Below are 17362 nucleotides of genomic sequence, written 5' to 3' on the forward strand. Positions count from 1 at the left end.
ACCCCCCAAGCCTGCCCGACGAGGGAAAAATTCTGGCCCATGATTAATGGTGAGTTGCCACTCCATTGCCCTCTTTGGGGAGTGTCTTGCCTCAGGCCAAAAGACAGATTTTTGGCTTGTCAGGGAATCGAGGGACATGTGGGCGGGAAAGCAGAGTTGCGGTTGAAGATCAGCCAGTTTTGTATTGAATGACAAAGCAGGTTTGCGGGGTCATATGATCTAGTATCCAGTTCCTACTTCTTATGTTGTACGCTCTTATTAAACAAAAAACAAGCACAAATGTCCCTCTCTTTCAGGGGACACACTAATAAAAAGCTAAGAAGCAAAGGAGACTGACAAATTTAGATAATATTCCTCTTACTGATAATGACTAAGCATTCCAGTCTCTGCCAAATGCACTGGTCGCATACTGTGCATCCCTTCTCCAGAGCCATCCAGCTGTGGACAATACCTCATAAGAGAGGCAGGCAGCCTGAGCAACCACCCTCATAGGCCACATCCATTCTGGACCTATAGATGGCCAGCTTGGATAACTGTGGAGAAGACCCATAAGGTCTCAAGTGTGTGTTTATTTGGAGTTGACTATATTGCCAATTGATAACCAATCAGCAGCAATTTTCCCAAGCTGGAAAGTGGAAGGGCTCCACTAAGGGAAGCAAGACAAAATTAAATACTGAAAATATGATAAAAAGCTATGAATAGATCAGAAGTCATGTTCAATTATCTTGATGATGCCTTCTCCATCTAGGCAATCATATAAAGTACCTCAGGATCACTTTTAAACATCTTACCTATAACTGGTGAAACTAATTGGCCTATTATGCTGCCTTGTCACTCTTCCAAAAAAATCAAACAATATGAGCATTCTTCCAATCCAGACAGTAACAAGCTGTTTAAGATATAGGCAAGGAGTTCACAAAGCACAAAACCCATTTATTTTAAGGACCCTTGTTTGGATATTAGCAGCCTGATCTATTTTGAGAATCCCTATTCTATCTTAAGATGATACCTTTGTCTATTTTACTATTTTCTATTTTGTTGTCAATGATATAAGGTATTACTGATAGTTGAGCATCATCTTCACGAGTAAAGACTCGTATGAAGTAATCATGTAATACCACTATTATGAGCTGTGAGTCCATCCAAATCTATCCTTGAGAATTTTTCACTTTTGACACCCACTGGCAAACTTTGAGGAGTTCGGGGATAGGTACACTGCCCTAACTCTCTTCTCTCCCAATGTTCTCAATGGTGCCAGGTGGCATGGCCTCTGTCACAGCCAGCCCCATGATGCTGAGAACCATCTCTTCCATAAGCCTTAGAGATATAGGTGCCCTTGTGCTCAACTGTTTCTACACTACCCCTTCTATTGTGTGTTAACTTGCCCTGTAAGGGAGAGGGAAGAATGTTAGTGAATGTGTAGCAATGTGTTTGGATGATGTGTCTGCCATAGCTGAATAACTGGAGGTATGTGGAAGCAGAAAAGAAGTGGGTGTGTGGCTTGCCGGATTGGTAAGTGTGTGGGTGCGGTGGAATTTCTGGGTGTTAGGTGTAAGTGCTGAGTGCCAGGTAGTGCTGCTGGGCGAGTGATGGGGCGGCGATAGGGTAAAATGCATAATTGCCTCTATCACACGTTAAACATATGCAATAATAAAGTGTTCCATGTACTGGCATTGATAGCTCTTGCCTTGATGATAAAAGAAAAGCTACAGTTCTATAATAGGAACAAAGTTCACCTTTTTTTGCTCTTTTAGGCACCCATGCTCAGCTCAGACTCCTGCATACGCTGAAAAGAGCAAACTACATTTTGCCAATTGTAGTGACAGATGGGGGAAATCCCCCACTGACCAACAGTACAGATGTTCTAGTACAAATCTGCTCCTGCAAGAAGAACAAAATGGACTGCAGCACAGCCAACTCTCTCCACATCAGCATCACGCTCCTCCTGGTCTCTATCATCACATTGTTCTGTGAGTTTACCTATAGTTTTGTTCTCACGGTGCTGTCTGTGAAATGGCATCATTTATTTTGGCTTCCACTTATTTAGGTTGCATTTTGGATTTGTTTATCAGTCAGTCCTATACTCTGATCATTTATAATGTATCACAGGCTAAGAATTCCAGAGACATTCCCTGTAGCTCAATTAATAATTTAAAACCAGAAACTGATAGAATTTTGCTAAACAGGGGTAGAAATAAATATGGAGAAAAGACAGGTGGATGGAGTTAGGATACAGTCCAGCCAGTATCACACTGAATGATGAAACTGGCTCAAGGAGCTGAATGGCCATCTCCTGTTTATGTTCCACCTAAATTTGTTTTAACGTTATAGCTGTTATCTTTGTAGAAGCCTTTTTCAGTGATATGTCAGCCAAATTATGATAGTTATTAGATTTTAATATGCATGTGTAATTGTGAAATTTCATAAATTAGGCATATATAAGTGTAAAGCGTACAACAAAGCATATATTTATCTATGAATTTTCAGTATGTAATTCAAATCTCTACAAAGATAGAGCATCCTAGCTTTCAAATTGCTGCTTGCGATATATAATGAATGCTTTATCTTATGGTCCTCTATCTGATAGAGTTGCCAGCATATTTATTTTAAACAAACTGATGCCTCTGTTAAAAAGTGAACAGAGAAGTACAGTATGAATGACATTCTTCATCTGCTTATATTCCAATAGAAAGTTCTTGATTCAGGCTGTATTATATGTCTAATATGTCATCTTTCTGAGACTTGCCCACTTGCAAAAGGGGAAACATTTTCTGTTTGTAAGCAGTTATGGTTAATAACAATCAAACTTTTATAGCCATTAATTTTGTGAAAACCCACACCTGCATCTTTCCTGAGTGTTCTGCAATGGGAGATGATAACTGAAGCCTTGGAGTTGTTGCAAAAGATGCCAAATTCCTCCATTCACGCTGTTTGTGCCAAACGTTTGATGGAGTTACAGTGGGAAATCAAGAGAACCCGATATAAATTCTTGTCCTTTGTGTCTACAATAATGTGTTTGTATTGTATGCCAGTTTGGCTGTAATACTGTGTTGAGCCTGTAATATTGTCTATTCTAACCACATGACATCATTGACTCTCAAATCCCCACAAGAAAACATGACAGACATTTTTTTGTTAGTTTTTATTTATGGCCAATGTCAGGAAGTTACATGTCCGCCACCTCTGTTCCTACCCCTCCATTTGGCCACCAACACCTTCCCCTCCAATAGTCACGCCATCCCAGAGTTACACAGTTATGCTCCGTACAGAGGTATGACTATTCTGAAGGAGACACTCTTAGACACAAGCAAGGTGCGATTGCTTCCTCCAGGATATTTGCATCACTCTCCCCAAGAGCATGATTGAGACTCAACTCCAGAATTTTAATGCAACGACAATGTCCCTGCAGGATAAATGCACATTAAAGCTACTTCTAGTTTGAGATCATTGGACCTTTCCCTTACAGATTGTTACGATCTTAGTAGATAGAGCTTCCAATAACTTTCTTTTACATGCCCTGTCTTACAGCAATGAAAAATATACTTTACATCACTTTTACTCACTCTACTATCACTTATATTGACTGGAACAACTTCTGCCTTCTACATAAAGCTAGAATTTTTTCAGTTCTTCCAGTTTCTCTGTAAGTTTACAAACAGAGATCTACTGCTCCCTAGCTGCCTATGTGACATAACCATCTGCCAGAACCACCATTTCCCATAATTTAGAAATCTTGCTGTCTTCCAGGTGTGACCTGATGGCTACTGGGATTCTGTTTCAAAATTCTTCCATTATTATTACCTCCCTCACATTCTCAAAAATCTGCTCTAATGTCCTTGATCGAAACCACCTGCCAAACAATGTTGCTTTCTCCCTGGTAAATTCTAAAATTGGAGATAAGCTCATAAGCATCAAATACCACAGTTTTAATTGTCTCATAGCCTGAGACTGTTCTTCTGAAAGACTAGGATAAATATCCATTGCTTTCTCCGCCAAAACACTCTGCAAAATAAGAGTCCACGTGTCCTTTGATCACCCTAGCTTTGTAGCCACTTTTTCAAATGAGATAAAATATCCCTCAAGTCTGCATTCAATGCATTTAGGCACTATACAAAGATCCTTTGTTAAATTAAAGCTTGGAGTGGAATGTGATTCCTTATTTGAACTATTAGCCTCTCTTTCATCCCTTAATCTAAGCCTTTACATAGCCTGTTCATGATGTATGATTTTTTTTTTCTCTCTCTGCAAAGCTCTCTTTCTTATCTCCTTCCTCCCTTGCTAACTTCCCTCTCTGGAGCTCAAGTTCAAGCCTTCGCATTTCTCTTTTTCGATTTCAAGTTGCTACATCCGCAACTGAATTCTAGCCAACTCAAGATGTGTTCTACCTGGTCAAGCTTTTCTTCTTTCAGTCACAAATGAGATTACTCCAATAGCACTCAGTGCTACTGCCTCAAATATTTCTGCATTTTAGCCCCTGCTTTTAACTCTAACGTAAATTTTTCTGCTAATGATCTGGGCTGAACCTCGGCTAATTGTTGCAAATCATTCAAGGATAAATCTTCCCTCTCGAGAAATGTTGTAGCGATTGGCAAATCCATCCTGCTTTTCAATAAGTATAATAAATTTCACTGTAAAATATTGTTAGCCTTAACCTTAGCAAGTTCTAGCACAGTATCCATCTGTGGATTCGAAATCCCCGAAAGAGCCCCCACTTTTGGTTCAATCTTGGTAGAGACTAGTAAATTTTTTAAAATATAGATGAAATTGGAAATCCCAGTTATTTACTAAAGGAATAAAGCCACCAGATTCCAGGGTTTAAAACAGAAAAAAAATTAACTATACAAGAAACAACAAAGCAAACACTGAATACTAGCTTATACTATAACATCCAGAATTAACATGAGTTAAATATGAATTAAAAAGCAAACTTTGGTTGAATATAAACTATAGATTTCACTTTAAATAGCAGATACAACTAAGACAGATCTTATGAATTGGCTGAGCAGTCTACTCAGTGGTGATCACATTCAGTCACAAAAATCTTTCAAACTCTATCTTCCTCACAAAGAATTTCTGCTCCTCTACTTCTAGGACTCTGCAACTGCTACTGCTCAGCTTGGACTGATCTGTGTCCTTATGTTAGGGGGAGGTGGTGGCGTAGTGGTGTTGTCACTGGACCAGAAATCCAGGATAATGCTCTGGGGATCCAGGTTTGAATTTCACCATGGCAGATGGTGAAATTTGAATTCAATAAAAATCTGGATTATGGCCATGAAACCATTGCTGATTGTTGTAAAAACCCACCTGGCTCACTAATGTCCTTTAGGGAAGGAAATCTGCCATCCTTACCTGGTCTGGCCTGCTTGTGACTCCAGACCCACAGCAATGTTGTTGACTCTTAAATACTCTCTGAAAGGCACTCAGTTCTCAAGGCTAATTAGGGATGGACAATAAATTCTGGCCTAGCTGGCGACACCCACACCCCATGAGTGAATTAAAAAAATGTACCTTTCAACCAGGATCAATTTGCCCAGAAGGTTTGGTTTCCACATCTGTTTGTTTTTAGTTTTGTTTTCTTAGATACTGGGGAGGGCCAGTTTCCTTTCTATCTTTACCTGTTCTGTTTCCCTTCCTGTTTCAGTTCCGTTTCTGTTTTAGTTGGGGTCTGCCTCAAAAAATACAAATTAAATTTAAAGACACAGATTCCTTCACAGGATTTTCAAATAAAATCCAGAAAATACTAAGCTGGAGACAGATCATGACTCATAGTAAGTATAAGACAATAATTTTTTTATTCTTTCATGGGATGTGAGCGTTATTGGCAAGGCCAGTATTTGTTGCCCACCCCTAATGGCCTTTGAACTGAGTGGATTACTAAACTAATCCAGAGGACAGTTAAAAAGTCAACCACGTTGCTATGGGTCTGAAGTCATATGTAGGCCAGACCACGTAAGGATGGCAAATTTCCTGCCCTAAAGGACATTAGTGAACAAAATGGGTTTTAAGACAGTCAATGATGGTTCCATGGCCACCATTGCTGAGAGTAGCTTTCAATTCCAACTTTATTAGTTGAATTTAAATTCCACCAGCTGCCAGGGTGGGGTTTGAACCCATGTACCCAGACCATTAGCCTGGGCCTCTGGACTACCAGTCTAGTGACATTATCACTACACCACTGTCTCCCCTCTAAGGATAATAACAGGAATTATTGGTCTCTGTAGGTAAATGGAAATCATTTTTGAAAGCACGGATAAGGTTAATTCCAAGCACACACCACCAAGGATTTGTTGGCATTAAAATACATTAAAGGTTCACCAAAGGGACATAAAGTACTGATAAAAACAAAAGTGGAAAAAGGCAAGGTTGGGTAAAACTGATAGGGAGTGTATCAGTAATTCCTCAAGTGACAGGTTTTTTCTCCACCTGGTAATACCTTTGAAATGCAAATCACTGCCCTCACCCTCCGTGTCACTCTGTTTGTCTCTCTAGCATTTATTGGATTGATGGCAATAACACATTCGAAATTTTGCCCAGAAGATAACCGTGACATTTGTAGCTACCTACACTGCACTGTGGAGGAAATGCACGTGTCATATTAATGAGTTGGAAATGGTATTAAGTGAGTTATCGTAGTGATGCAGTTGAGAAGTCCATTATGGGTATACTAATCCATGATAACTGGCATGACACTGTCTGCAGCACAATCATATTGTATCTCTACTGACCAATGTAAACATTGCATAGAATAAGGGGACTTTTACAGTCTTGATGTTTTAGCTCTTTTACAGAGATAGTTTTAAGAAAGCGTCTTAGGATGGTCTGACAGCTTGAATCGGCTAGCAGGAACGGTCCCTGTGTATATTGGGCCTCAGGCCACACTTACAAGTTCAGCAAGCTTCAGCCACCTGCTGATTATCCCCAGTTAGACGCCAGCAAGGAAAATTTCAATTTCAGGCTGTTGCTTCGCCAACAGCAAACCTCAACAAACCTCCTAAGTGGGACGGGGGCAACAATCAAAAGATGGAGGAGGCACTGATTGGGAAAGGAGGTCAGCAATTGGGAGGGAAAGGAGAGGGTTCAAAATGGAGGTCACTTATGGGGCTGGATTTTATTGGGGGGAGGGCAAACTTCAAGAAAGGCCACCCCTCAGCAATAACGTGCTCTAGGTGGCCTTAGCAAGCTGAGGGTCAGACCTCTACCCCTCAGTCGGGGGAAGTCCACCCTTGAGAGCTGCCAGCCAATTTGGGTTAGCCACCTGTCATGTTTTGTGTGCTCCCCTCCACTGAAAACATGCCCAGCAGGGACCTAAAATCCAGCCCATGGTCTTTGGCGCTGTGTGGGAGTTAGGAGAAGCACTTACACCTCCCTGGTGCACAGTCAGTTAAGTAGTTTGTACTGGTGTTGGTCTCAAGCTAGACATGTAAAATTCAATCCTTCATTCACATAGTTTGTGCTGAACTTTTCAAGAAGTTACAGTGGGAAATCAAGAAACCCCAATAGAAATGGTTGTCCTTTGTGTCTACAATAATATATTTGTACACCAGTGTGTCTGTAATATTGTAGTGAACATGTAATATATAACACCATTGAATCTCAACTCCTACAAGAACACATGACAGAATTTTTTTTTTAACTTCATATTTATGGCTGAGGTCAGGAAATTACATGTCCACCCTGATTCCCTTCAAAGTAGTTGGTTAGGCTGCATGTTGACCAAACTCAGTTATCCAACAGTCATTGGTCCTTCAACTAAGTTGATACCCATGCTTCCATATTCACTTTCATAACATGTGCCTTAATTTTATCAACATGCCTCTTATGCAGCATTCAACCTAATGAAATGGCAGCACAGGCTCAAGGGACCGAATGGCCCATACTGTTCCTATCTTCTTACATGAACGAATGCTTTTTAAATGTTCTCATACATAGCATCAACTTTACACTGTTCATTGGTACACTCCATTATATCACCAAAGAGCTCAAATAAATTCACTAGCCATTAACTCTCTTTTACAGATCTATTCTGGTTATCCTTAATGAAGCCATTTCTTTTTAAATCCATATTAATTTTATTCTTTATTACGGTGTCTACAAGTTACCCACTGATGTCAGGATGACTGGTCTACAGTTAGCTGGTTTATCTCTTTCCCCCTTTTCGATCAGAGGTGTCCCATTGGCCACTTTCCTGCGATGATTATTGGATTGTATTCACAAGCAGGAACCTTGGATGGTTTTTTCATTCTCATTCCTGCCCAAAGCACTTTAGATATTTGTAGTGTCTGCTGCGTAAGCAGATATCAGCACAAAATCAACACATGAAAGATCTTTTTCAAGCATTCATTTTGCCAAAACCGAGGAAAAGATTAGCAAATATGACAGATTTGACCTCTATTTATTGATGTAATGTTTATATCTGATACGTTTCAATACTCATATAGCACCTCCCTTATAGAAGTTTGATTTTATTGATTTATTTTACTTGCAGGTACCTTTTAAAATTATCGTAAATGCATTAAGATTTTATCTATCGTCCATACATGTTGATGAGATTCTCTACACAACTTTAAAACTGAAAATTAAACTCACGCACTCTTTCAGAACCACTTCATCCAATTCAGGGTCATGGGGAGTCGGAGCCTATCCCGACAGGCAATGGGCGCAAGGCGGGGTACACCCAGGACAGGACGCCAGTCCATCATAGGGCACACGCTCACACACACTGAGGGCCAATTTACCACAGCTAATCTACCTAACCAACATGCCTTTGGAGGGATGGGAGGAAATCAGAGCACCCAGAGGAAACCCACCCAGACACTGGAAGAACGTGCAAACTCCATGCAGACAGACACCCGAGGTCAGGATCGAACCCAGGTCCCTGGAGCTGTGAGGCAGCAGCACTAATCGCTGCACCACCATGCCACCTAAAAATTAAACTATGACTTGAAAGTTAATTTGTGCACGCTTTACAGATATTTTGCTGTTATACCCTAGGGTCCGAGGTCTTTATTTTTCTGAGAAAATAATAATTAATTTTAACCTTTAAAATGACTTAATGTTGAAATGTAGCATATGGTTTTAAACATTACACGACATCAGTATGCATTTTTTTAAGTGAAAGTAATTAAGTAGGTGTGGAATCCCCTCCCTGAACCCCTCTGGCTCTCTACCTATTTTCCTCCTTTAATACACTCCTTAAAACCAGCCACTTGGACCGAGGTTTTTACTATCCGCCCTAATATCACCTTATGGGACTTGGTGTCAAAACTTGTTATATAAGTGGTAGGTTTTAAGGAGTGTCTTAAAGAAGGAGGGCAAGGAAGAGAGGCAGACGGGTGTTGAGAAGCACTTTGTTTTGAGGTGTAAACTTGAGGTCATCGAGAACTCTACCGCCCAGCACGTCTTAACTCGCAGCAAGCCATGTTCCTTATCACCCCTGTGCTCACTGACCTAGAACGCACGAATTAGGAGCAGAAGTAGACCATTTGGCCCCTCGTGCCTGCTCTGCTATTCGGACAGGATCATGGCTGATCTGATTGTGACCTCAACTCCACTTTTCCTGTCTGCCCCCCCCCCTTTAACCCTTGACTCCCTTATCGATCAAAAATCTTTCTAACTCAGCCTTGCATATATTCAATGACTGACGCTGCCTCCACTGCTCTCTGGGGTAGAGAATTCCACACACTAATGACCTTCTGAGAGAAAAAATTTCACCTCATCTCAGTCTTAAATGGGAGATCCCTAATTTTTAAACCGTGCCCCCTAATTCTATACTCCCCCATAAGGGGAAACATTCTCTCAGCATCCACCCTGTCAAGCCCCTTCCGAATCTTATGCGTTTCAATAAGATCAACTCTCATTCTGCTAAACTCCAATTGGTATAGACTCAACCTGTCCTCATAAGATAACTTCCCTTATCCCAGGAATCAGTCGAGTGAATCCTCTTGGCTCCCGGTCAAACAATGCCTTGTTTTCAAATCCCTCCATGGCTTTCCCCCCTCCCTATCTCTGTAATTTTCTCCCACATCCCTCGGAGGTATCTATCCCGCTAATTCTGACTTCTTGTGAATTCCCAATTATAATTGCTCTATCTTTGGTGGTTGTGTCTTCAGTTGCCTCGGCCCCAAGATCTGGAATACCCTCTCAATACCTCTCTGCCTCTCTTCCTTGCCCTCCTTCTTTAACACACTCCTTAAAACCTACCTCTTTGACTAAGTTTTGGTCACAGGACCTAATTTTGCCTTACGTGACTAGGTCACTTTGTTTTATAATGCCGCCTTGTATCGCAGAGAGAATATATGTGCACACTTACTTCCCATAATCAGTATGTTCCGTTATGGAAAGAGGTGTGTCTTTTCTTACCCTTGGAGTCTGTATTCCAATTAAATAATTTAGCAGCAAGCTTTTGTGAGTTTAAAAATAAAGAGAGTTATTTATCCTCTCACACTTATCCAGAATTAATGCAACATCTCACACTCAGTCTCACTCAAACACACACAAAGATTGGATGTAGATAAAGATAATGCCACTTTTACAGATTACAGTTAGCTCAGTCTCTGATTTACGATTTTCAGTCTTCCATTTGGTTTCTTGATTGGATTTGATGATTTGAAGTTGAGGTGAGAGCAAAGTGAAAGATTCACAGCAGATTGTGAGGTTTCTTGTAGTCAAATATCTAGGAGGTTGGTTCTCACGTGAACTTTGAAACAGGGACAGGTTAAATACTTTGGCTGCTTGATGATTCATAGCTCGTCTCAGAGTATGGTTCTCAGACTGGCTGATGAGCGACGGTACTGATGGACCTGGTAGGTCATGGGGTAATAAGGGTAGAGTTCCATAACCAGTTTTAATCACATGACCGCTAGGTTAACATTTCTGAGGCCCATCCAGTCTGGTTTGGAAGGGGGAGGCCATTGTGATACAATGGGAAGTTGATAGTGGCCATTGAATTTCAATCTTTATTTTTGTTTAGTATGGGATATGGAGATTTGCAGTCTGGGAATTCCATAGTCTTTAGGTGTTGGCCCAGCCTTAAATAATGCGATGTGTGAATTCCCCAGATGGCGGTGAGGTACCCTCACCCATGCCCATATTTGGTTAAGTATTCAATGGAGACTTGATACAGTGTGTAGTCCAAATGCAAAAAAGTCACATGAATTGCAGCAGCACAGCTTGTGTGTGTCCAAATTTTAAAAGTTGTCTGAAATCAATTTTTTTCGTATCTGTGTACTTTGTAATTTAGCAACTGTGGTGATTGTAACATTCAGGGCATTATATTTGATCCTGCCTAGTAACAAGGGTGGAGCCCTCTTGAAGTGTTTTGACATGTCAGTAAGATCAGTTCAAAGGTCAGTGAAGAGCAGTTTAAGGGTCAATAAATTTTAGTCAGTCAGCTTTATTTCGTTAGAGTCAGGAGCAGGGAAAGAAACTTCATGCAGCTCAAGTGCTGCTGTTAGCTCTAACGAACTGGGTCGGGGGCGCATTGCAGCCCCATGAGCCGTTTGGTAGCTCCGTGCAGTTGAATCCCCAGGAGCCGTTTGCTGATTCCATGCTGCTGAGCAAGTTTGGGCTTATAAGAAGCCTCTGGAGCCATTGATAGCTCAGTGTAACCGCGAGTTGGAACTCAAGAAAGTCCACGTGACTGGGTATTTACCAGGAGCAGAAAAGGTTCCAGGCAGGATATGTGTTGCTGTTAGCAGACTTCAGGCAGTTAGGGCTTGGAGAAGTCCAAGAGAGCTGAGAAGATGGAAGAAGGTCTCTGACTCTGTGCTGAAAGGGTTAGGGCTCAGGAAAAGCCCTGGCAGCCATTTTTGGCTGGGTACAGCCAGGAGACCGGAGCTCGGAGGAACCCAAGGGGAATGCCAGCTCAATTAAGCTTGCTGTCTCGCAAAGAGCTGAAATTACGCCAGTAAGTAGAGGTTGGAGTGCAGACTTGGGAATCCTGGGGAACATAGTCTCAGGAGACAAGACTAAAACCCTAGGAGGTGAGGAATCGTTGAGGCAGGGCAAGTCAGAGTGGCTCTTGAGGGAATTCAGAGACTAGATCTTCGGAAGTGAAGAGTTTGGAACCTTCGTGAGGAAGACCGAGTTTCACTGAGATTGATTGACTCACAGTGTTCACTGACATCTGGGTGGGTTGATTAGAAATCTGTGGGATATGACTTGGTTGCATCAATCATTAGTTGTGCAGTGTGGTGTATTTGACTACAGTTTGACTACATTCACATGTTAATTCTGAATGTTGGAGTATAAGTTAGATATTGTAAATTGTTTTACTTTTCTAACCCTGTATACTAAAGTTAATTTTGTTTGTTCAATAATGTGGAAGCTTGTGGCTTTATTCTCTTAGTAAGTACCTGGGATCACAAACTTTGTCTACTTTAAACAAAATGTTACTGATCCCTAACTTGATCGTACCAAAAATGTTGGGGTCTGGTTCAGGATCATAATGTATTGACTGAAAGTTCATAGTAGGACATGCCTGTGCTGGGCATGACACTTGGGATGTTTCAGTATATTAAAGGTGCAATATAAATGTAAGTTGTTGTTATTACATTAAAGGTACTATATAAATATGTTGTTATCCTCAATACATGGAATATAACTTAGAATTATCTGTAACGTTGTTAAGTTAGTATAGCTGGACTTAAGTCGCTTTACCATTCACACCATTTTTGCTTTGTAGTTTTCATCTTCAGATTAAGATGTTCAACAGTGCACTGTGGCACCCCTTTCCACTTCTGCCCACATTTATTTGGCAAATGTTCTGTTGTTCCTTTATAATTTAAGAACCATGATAGGCAGCAGATCATAAGAAATAGGAGCAGGAGAGGCCATTGCCCCTTTGAGCCTGCTCTGCCATTCAATAATATCATGGCTGATCTGATTGTGGCCTAAACTCCACTTTCCTGCCTACCCCCAACCTCCATCCCCACCCCCACCCCTCTGTCCCCATAACCCTTGACTCCCTTGTCAATCAAAAAACTATCTAACCAAACCTTGAATATATTCAATGACCCAGCCTCCACTGCTCTCTGGGGAAGAGAGTTCCAAAGCCTAACAATCCTCTGAGAGAGAAGAATTCCTCCTCATCTCCATTTTAAATGGGAGATCTCTTATTTATAAACTATGCCCCTTAGTTCTAGACTCCCCGACAAGGGGAAACATCCTCTCAGCATCCACCCTGTCAAGTCCCCTCAGAATCTTAAATGTTTCAATAAGATCATCTCTCATTCTTCTAAACTCCAATGAGTATCGGCCAATCTTCTCAACCCCTTCACCCCAGGAAATAGCTGAGTGAACCTTCTCTGAACTTCTTCAATTATAACCCTCCTTAAGTAAGGAGAACAAAACTGTGCACAGTACTCCAGAGTACTGCCGTCTCTGTAAGGCCCTGTACAGCTGTAGCAACACTTCCCTACTTTTATACTCCATTCCGCTTGCAATAAATGACCAGATTGTATTCAAACTCTATAATCTGCTTATCAATTGAATAGGGTATCCTTCAGTTAAAATCAACTTCAACCCTAGTAAGATGTTACGAAGCGTAATTCACACAGTGAATGAACAGTCTGGTGGGAGTGTGTATTTGTTTTTCAGTTGCATGCTATTATGCATCAGTATAATCAACAACTTTTCTTATTTCCCAGGCCTGTAACAAGTGCTGATGTTGGTGCTGCCTACTGAGTTGCTGTGGCAACAAGAGGAAAAATAAAGCCAAATCCGAAGAGTTTACAGGATTTACAGTTGCTCAAGTTCTAGACCTCCTTGCTCCAAGCACGCTTTAATTTGTACCTTCACTAGTCTATCAAACTGTGCTACGGTCAGCGACAGCCTCTGACCTTACTAGCTTCCACTAATGGGTTCCACCTCTATGAGCAAGTGTTACATTGCTTTTCTTTGAAGTTAGACTGAACATCTATGCAGAGGACTTGAGGACAGAATACTCAATTAACCCAATGCTCTGCTGCACAATATTTTAATTGTAATGGCATTGAAAGGAAGGATATTTTGTCAAAGCAAAACATTTTCTACAGGAGACACTATTTGGAAGCTAAGTAAGACATGCTGTTGGTTCTTGTAAGGCAAATTGTGTGTGTGTCAAGGAAGTTTTAAGACAAATTGTTCTCTCTGTGTGTCAAGGAAGTTAAACATAGATTGTGCGTAAGTGGTAAATATTGCTGTACATGCTTTTGTTTCCCTTTTCTTTTCTTTTCAAGCAGTATTTTTAGGCAGAATTAGATTCAGTAACCTCTATACTGCCACATACAGGATGGTACCACATATTGTGTTAAGATTATGAGCCTCTGCCATCACTAGCCACGTTTAATCAAAAAAGAAGTTTGCACAGCTTCAGATCAATGATAGTAAGTGCCAAGTGATGGGTGAGTAAAGGACAATATGCTTTATTCTAGAATAACTCCAGACAAACAACAGCTACATATCCAGATATCGTAAATATAGGTCTGCTGGGAAAAGAAATGTGGGCAATTTTGTCAAAACCGTTGCAATGTTGCATGCTAATTTGTGATTTGGATTTTTTGCTACAAACTAAGAGTATTTGGCTCAGTGCTATCTTAAACAGGCTTGGTTCTGCATCACTATGAGGTTTGTGATATATTCCAGATGGAAGCCACAATGCAAGAAATTCTCACGTTAAAATATCTTGTAGCTTTACAGTCTAAGTAATGACAATGAACTCTTTCTTACATTCAATGTTTGATGAGGAAAATTACATGCATTTGCCTATTTCCTCGATTTGCCATCCCATGAGCACTGGTGGAGGGACTGCAGGGGCTCTCTTAGAGGACCATTGGCCGTTAGTCTCGATGTTGCAGGTTTTTTTGCAATCAACATTTTGGAAGTCTGCAATTCACTGCAACTTTCCCAATGGTCTCCCATGTGCTTTCCCTGTCTGTGTTTTAATGATGTTACCTTTTAAGATCCTGTTACGTTCACATCATTATTATGCATACTGTCCAGCAAAACTCAACTCATAGGCCTGCAAAATGTTTACCAGCTTTTCTTAACCACAGGTTTGCACAATAACCACATCTCAAGTGAAAGATATATAGCTGTAATGCAATTCTCTAGTGAACTTAAACAAAAAAATCTGCTGCTGGTAAAGCCCTTTTTAAATTGCATGGTCCAAAGAAACGAAGGGATTTTAGATTCATGGTAAGTTATAGATAAATTTCTTAGATGTTTGTGGCTTTCTTTTCTTTCCCTTATGCCACATTTTTATGTCAAGATTTAGCCTCTCCAAGAGATATTTGCGACTACACTAAAGGTAAATTATTTATCATTTTAGGCTGAAAGAAGCCTTATTTTACATTTTCTTTTTAGAAATGGAGTGTATATGGATGCCTGCTTTTGTTATAATTGCTCTACATTTCAAAGGTTTTTGGGAGATGAAGACTATCAAATTCCTTCAAAATTTTTTGAGACCTCCTTACAACAAATACCCCAAATTTATGCTATTTTATATTCCATGGTGTTCTACAGGAATGAACTGAGACTCCCAATCTTTAGGATAATTACAGTACAGTGTCTTAAATCTGACTGTCCAAAAACCAGAGTTGGCTGAAAACTGGACATTTTTAGAATGTGCCATGCACCAATTTTAATTGAGGAAAATTTTAAAAAAGTAACTTGGACAATATGTCTAGGCGCTGCATTGGTGCGATGTGGCACCAAACTGACTAGTTAACCCCTTTGCTGCTTGCACACCAGTCTATTCCTGCGTTCTGAGTGACCCTTGACCCCACCTGACCCCGGCTTGACCTGAACCGCCCATGGCCCAAACTGCCCAGCTCCGAATCCAGGAGGATCTGAAATCTGGCATGGCCTCGGTGCCAAGGTTGCCGGTTTTGAGACACAGTACCTGTTAGCAAATTAAACAATATCAAACATTAGATTGAACAAGTAAACCAAGGCATCACCTTCAGCCTTTCAAGGTCAGAGTTTCATTGTGGTCTAAGGAACAGTATTGAAAGATGCTTGTCATAGACAGCTATCAAGGTCACTAATAAAATGAGATTAGTTTAATTTGTAGCTGGTTAAATGCACAGCATAAAATTCCTCTTCATTTGTTAAATTTAAATCTGGAATTTCCGCTACTTGTAATCACCCAGTGGAGCTCAGGTTAGCTCTTGGATTCTGTCCTTGTGGTACAAGTAGTTAAAAAGACAATTTTGACTTTGCATAACAATCTGAAATGGCAGCCTGTTTTACAGCTCTCCTGACTTTTATTTCCATTCCTGTCAGTGGAAATAAAAATGAGGAAAGATAGAACAGGGACCGCTGACTCACCATCACCCATTTCACGCTGTCAAACACAGCCGAAAGCTACCCTGCAGTGTGTTAAATTGCTACTAAACTCCACATACCTGAGAGCAAAACAGAAATGGTACATTTCTAACTCTTTCCTACATGGTACAAGATTGAAATCTATCTATAGTAAAAAAAAAAATCATGTAATCTGACAGTGTCATTTGGGAACTCAAAGGGACAACAATAAATTATTAAATTCAGGTATCTCAGAAAATGTAAAATTAATAAATGAACCTCCATAGGGGTTGTCTCAGACATTTTAACCTTAGATACTTGGAGTAGCAAGTACACAGTTAAGAACTCATTTATTTGTGATTTTTTTTATTTTGTTGAAAATGGGGCTATCCATTACTGGTAGCATCTGTCTGACCTGCAAGTTTATTGATTGAACTTTGCCAACTTCATGGAGAAAGGGTTGGAGGTGCTTTTGGGGGGGGTGGGGGTGGCTCTCTGCAGGCCCCGCTTTCCCAATGCCAGGTCACTCGGTCAGGCACTGAATACCTTTGAACAAGGGACCCTCCCGTCACCTCCCAGAGCCTGCAAGCAACCCCACACAGGATTGCTTGTCACGCCACCTGCAGGGCTTAATAAGTTCATACTAATGGCGCCGGGATGAGGCCCTTAAGTGGGCATTAATGCCTTGGGTTAATTACTTAATTAATTGGATTCATTGGGCCTCAGTTGACAGCAGAGCAGGAAGCCATCTATGGGCCTTCCTGCCACAGACTTAATTGGGATGGAGGTGAGAAGGTGGTGGGTTCCCCACCCGCCGTCCTCCTGCCTGATTTAACGCTGCCGCCCGTCACCAAACCCGCCACGGGGGAGAACGTTAAATTCTGCCCTGTGGATGAGAATTTAACTCACTCAAAACTCATTCACTGCCACAGAATTAAAATCAGGCTCCGCATGTCGAACTTTTAATGATATATTAGTCATATATTTATGCAGTTAGACTTAGGCTTTAATTTCTGAGACCTAAGTTCAATTTACACCAGACAGATAGGATAAAAGTTCTCCTATTTTCCTGATGCCA

At 40.9% G+C, this 17362-nt stretch overlaps 1 protein-coding gene across 1 annotated transcript in view; it reads left to right on the plus strand.

Moving 5' to 3' along the window:
* cdh13 (cadherin 13, H-cadherin (heart)) overlaps positions 1 to 16445 on the plus strand; it is a 1028759-nt gene extending 1012314 nt beyond the window's left edge. The window contains exons 13-14 of the mRNA XM_078544562.1: positions 1755 to 1970; positions 13647 to 16445. Coding sequence (XP_078400688.1) covers positions 1755 to 1970; positions 13647 to 13654 — 224 coding nt within the window. The 3' untranslated portion in view covers positions 13655 to 16445. The remainder of the gene's footprint in view (positions 1 to 1754; positions 1971 to 13646) is intronic.
* Positions 16446 to 17362: the final 917 nt, after the last annotated feature.

Source organism: Cetorhinus maximus, chromosome 6, assembly GCF_964194155.1.
Source record: "Cetorhinus maximus chromosome 6, sCetMax3.hap1.1, whole genome shotgun sequence".
In the NCBI taxonomy this organism is placed as follows: domain Eukaryota; kingdom Metazoa; phylum Chordata; class Chondrichthyes; order Lamniformes; family Cetorhinidae; genus Cetorhinus; species Cetorhinus maximus.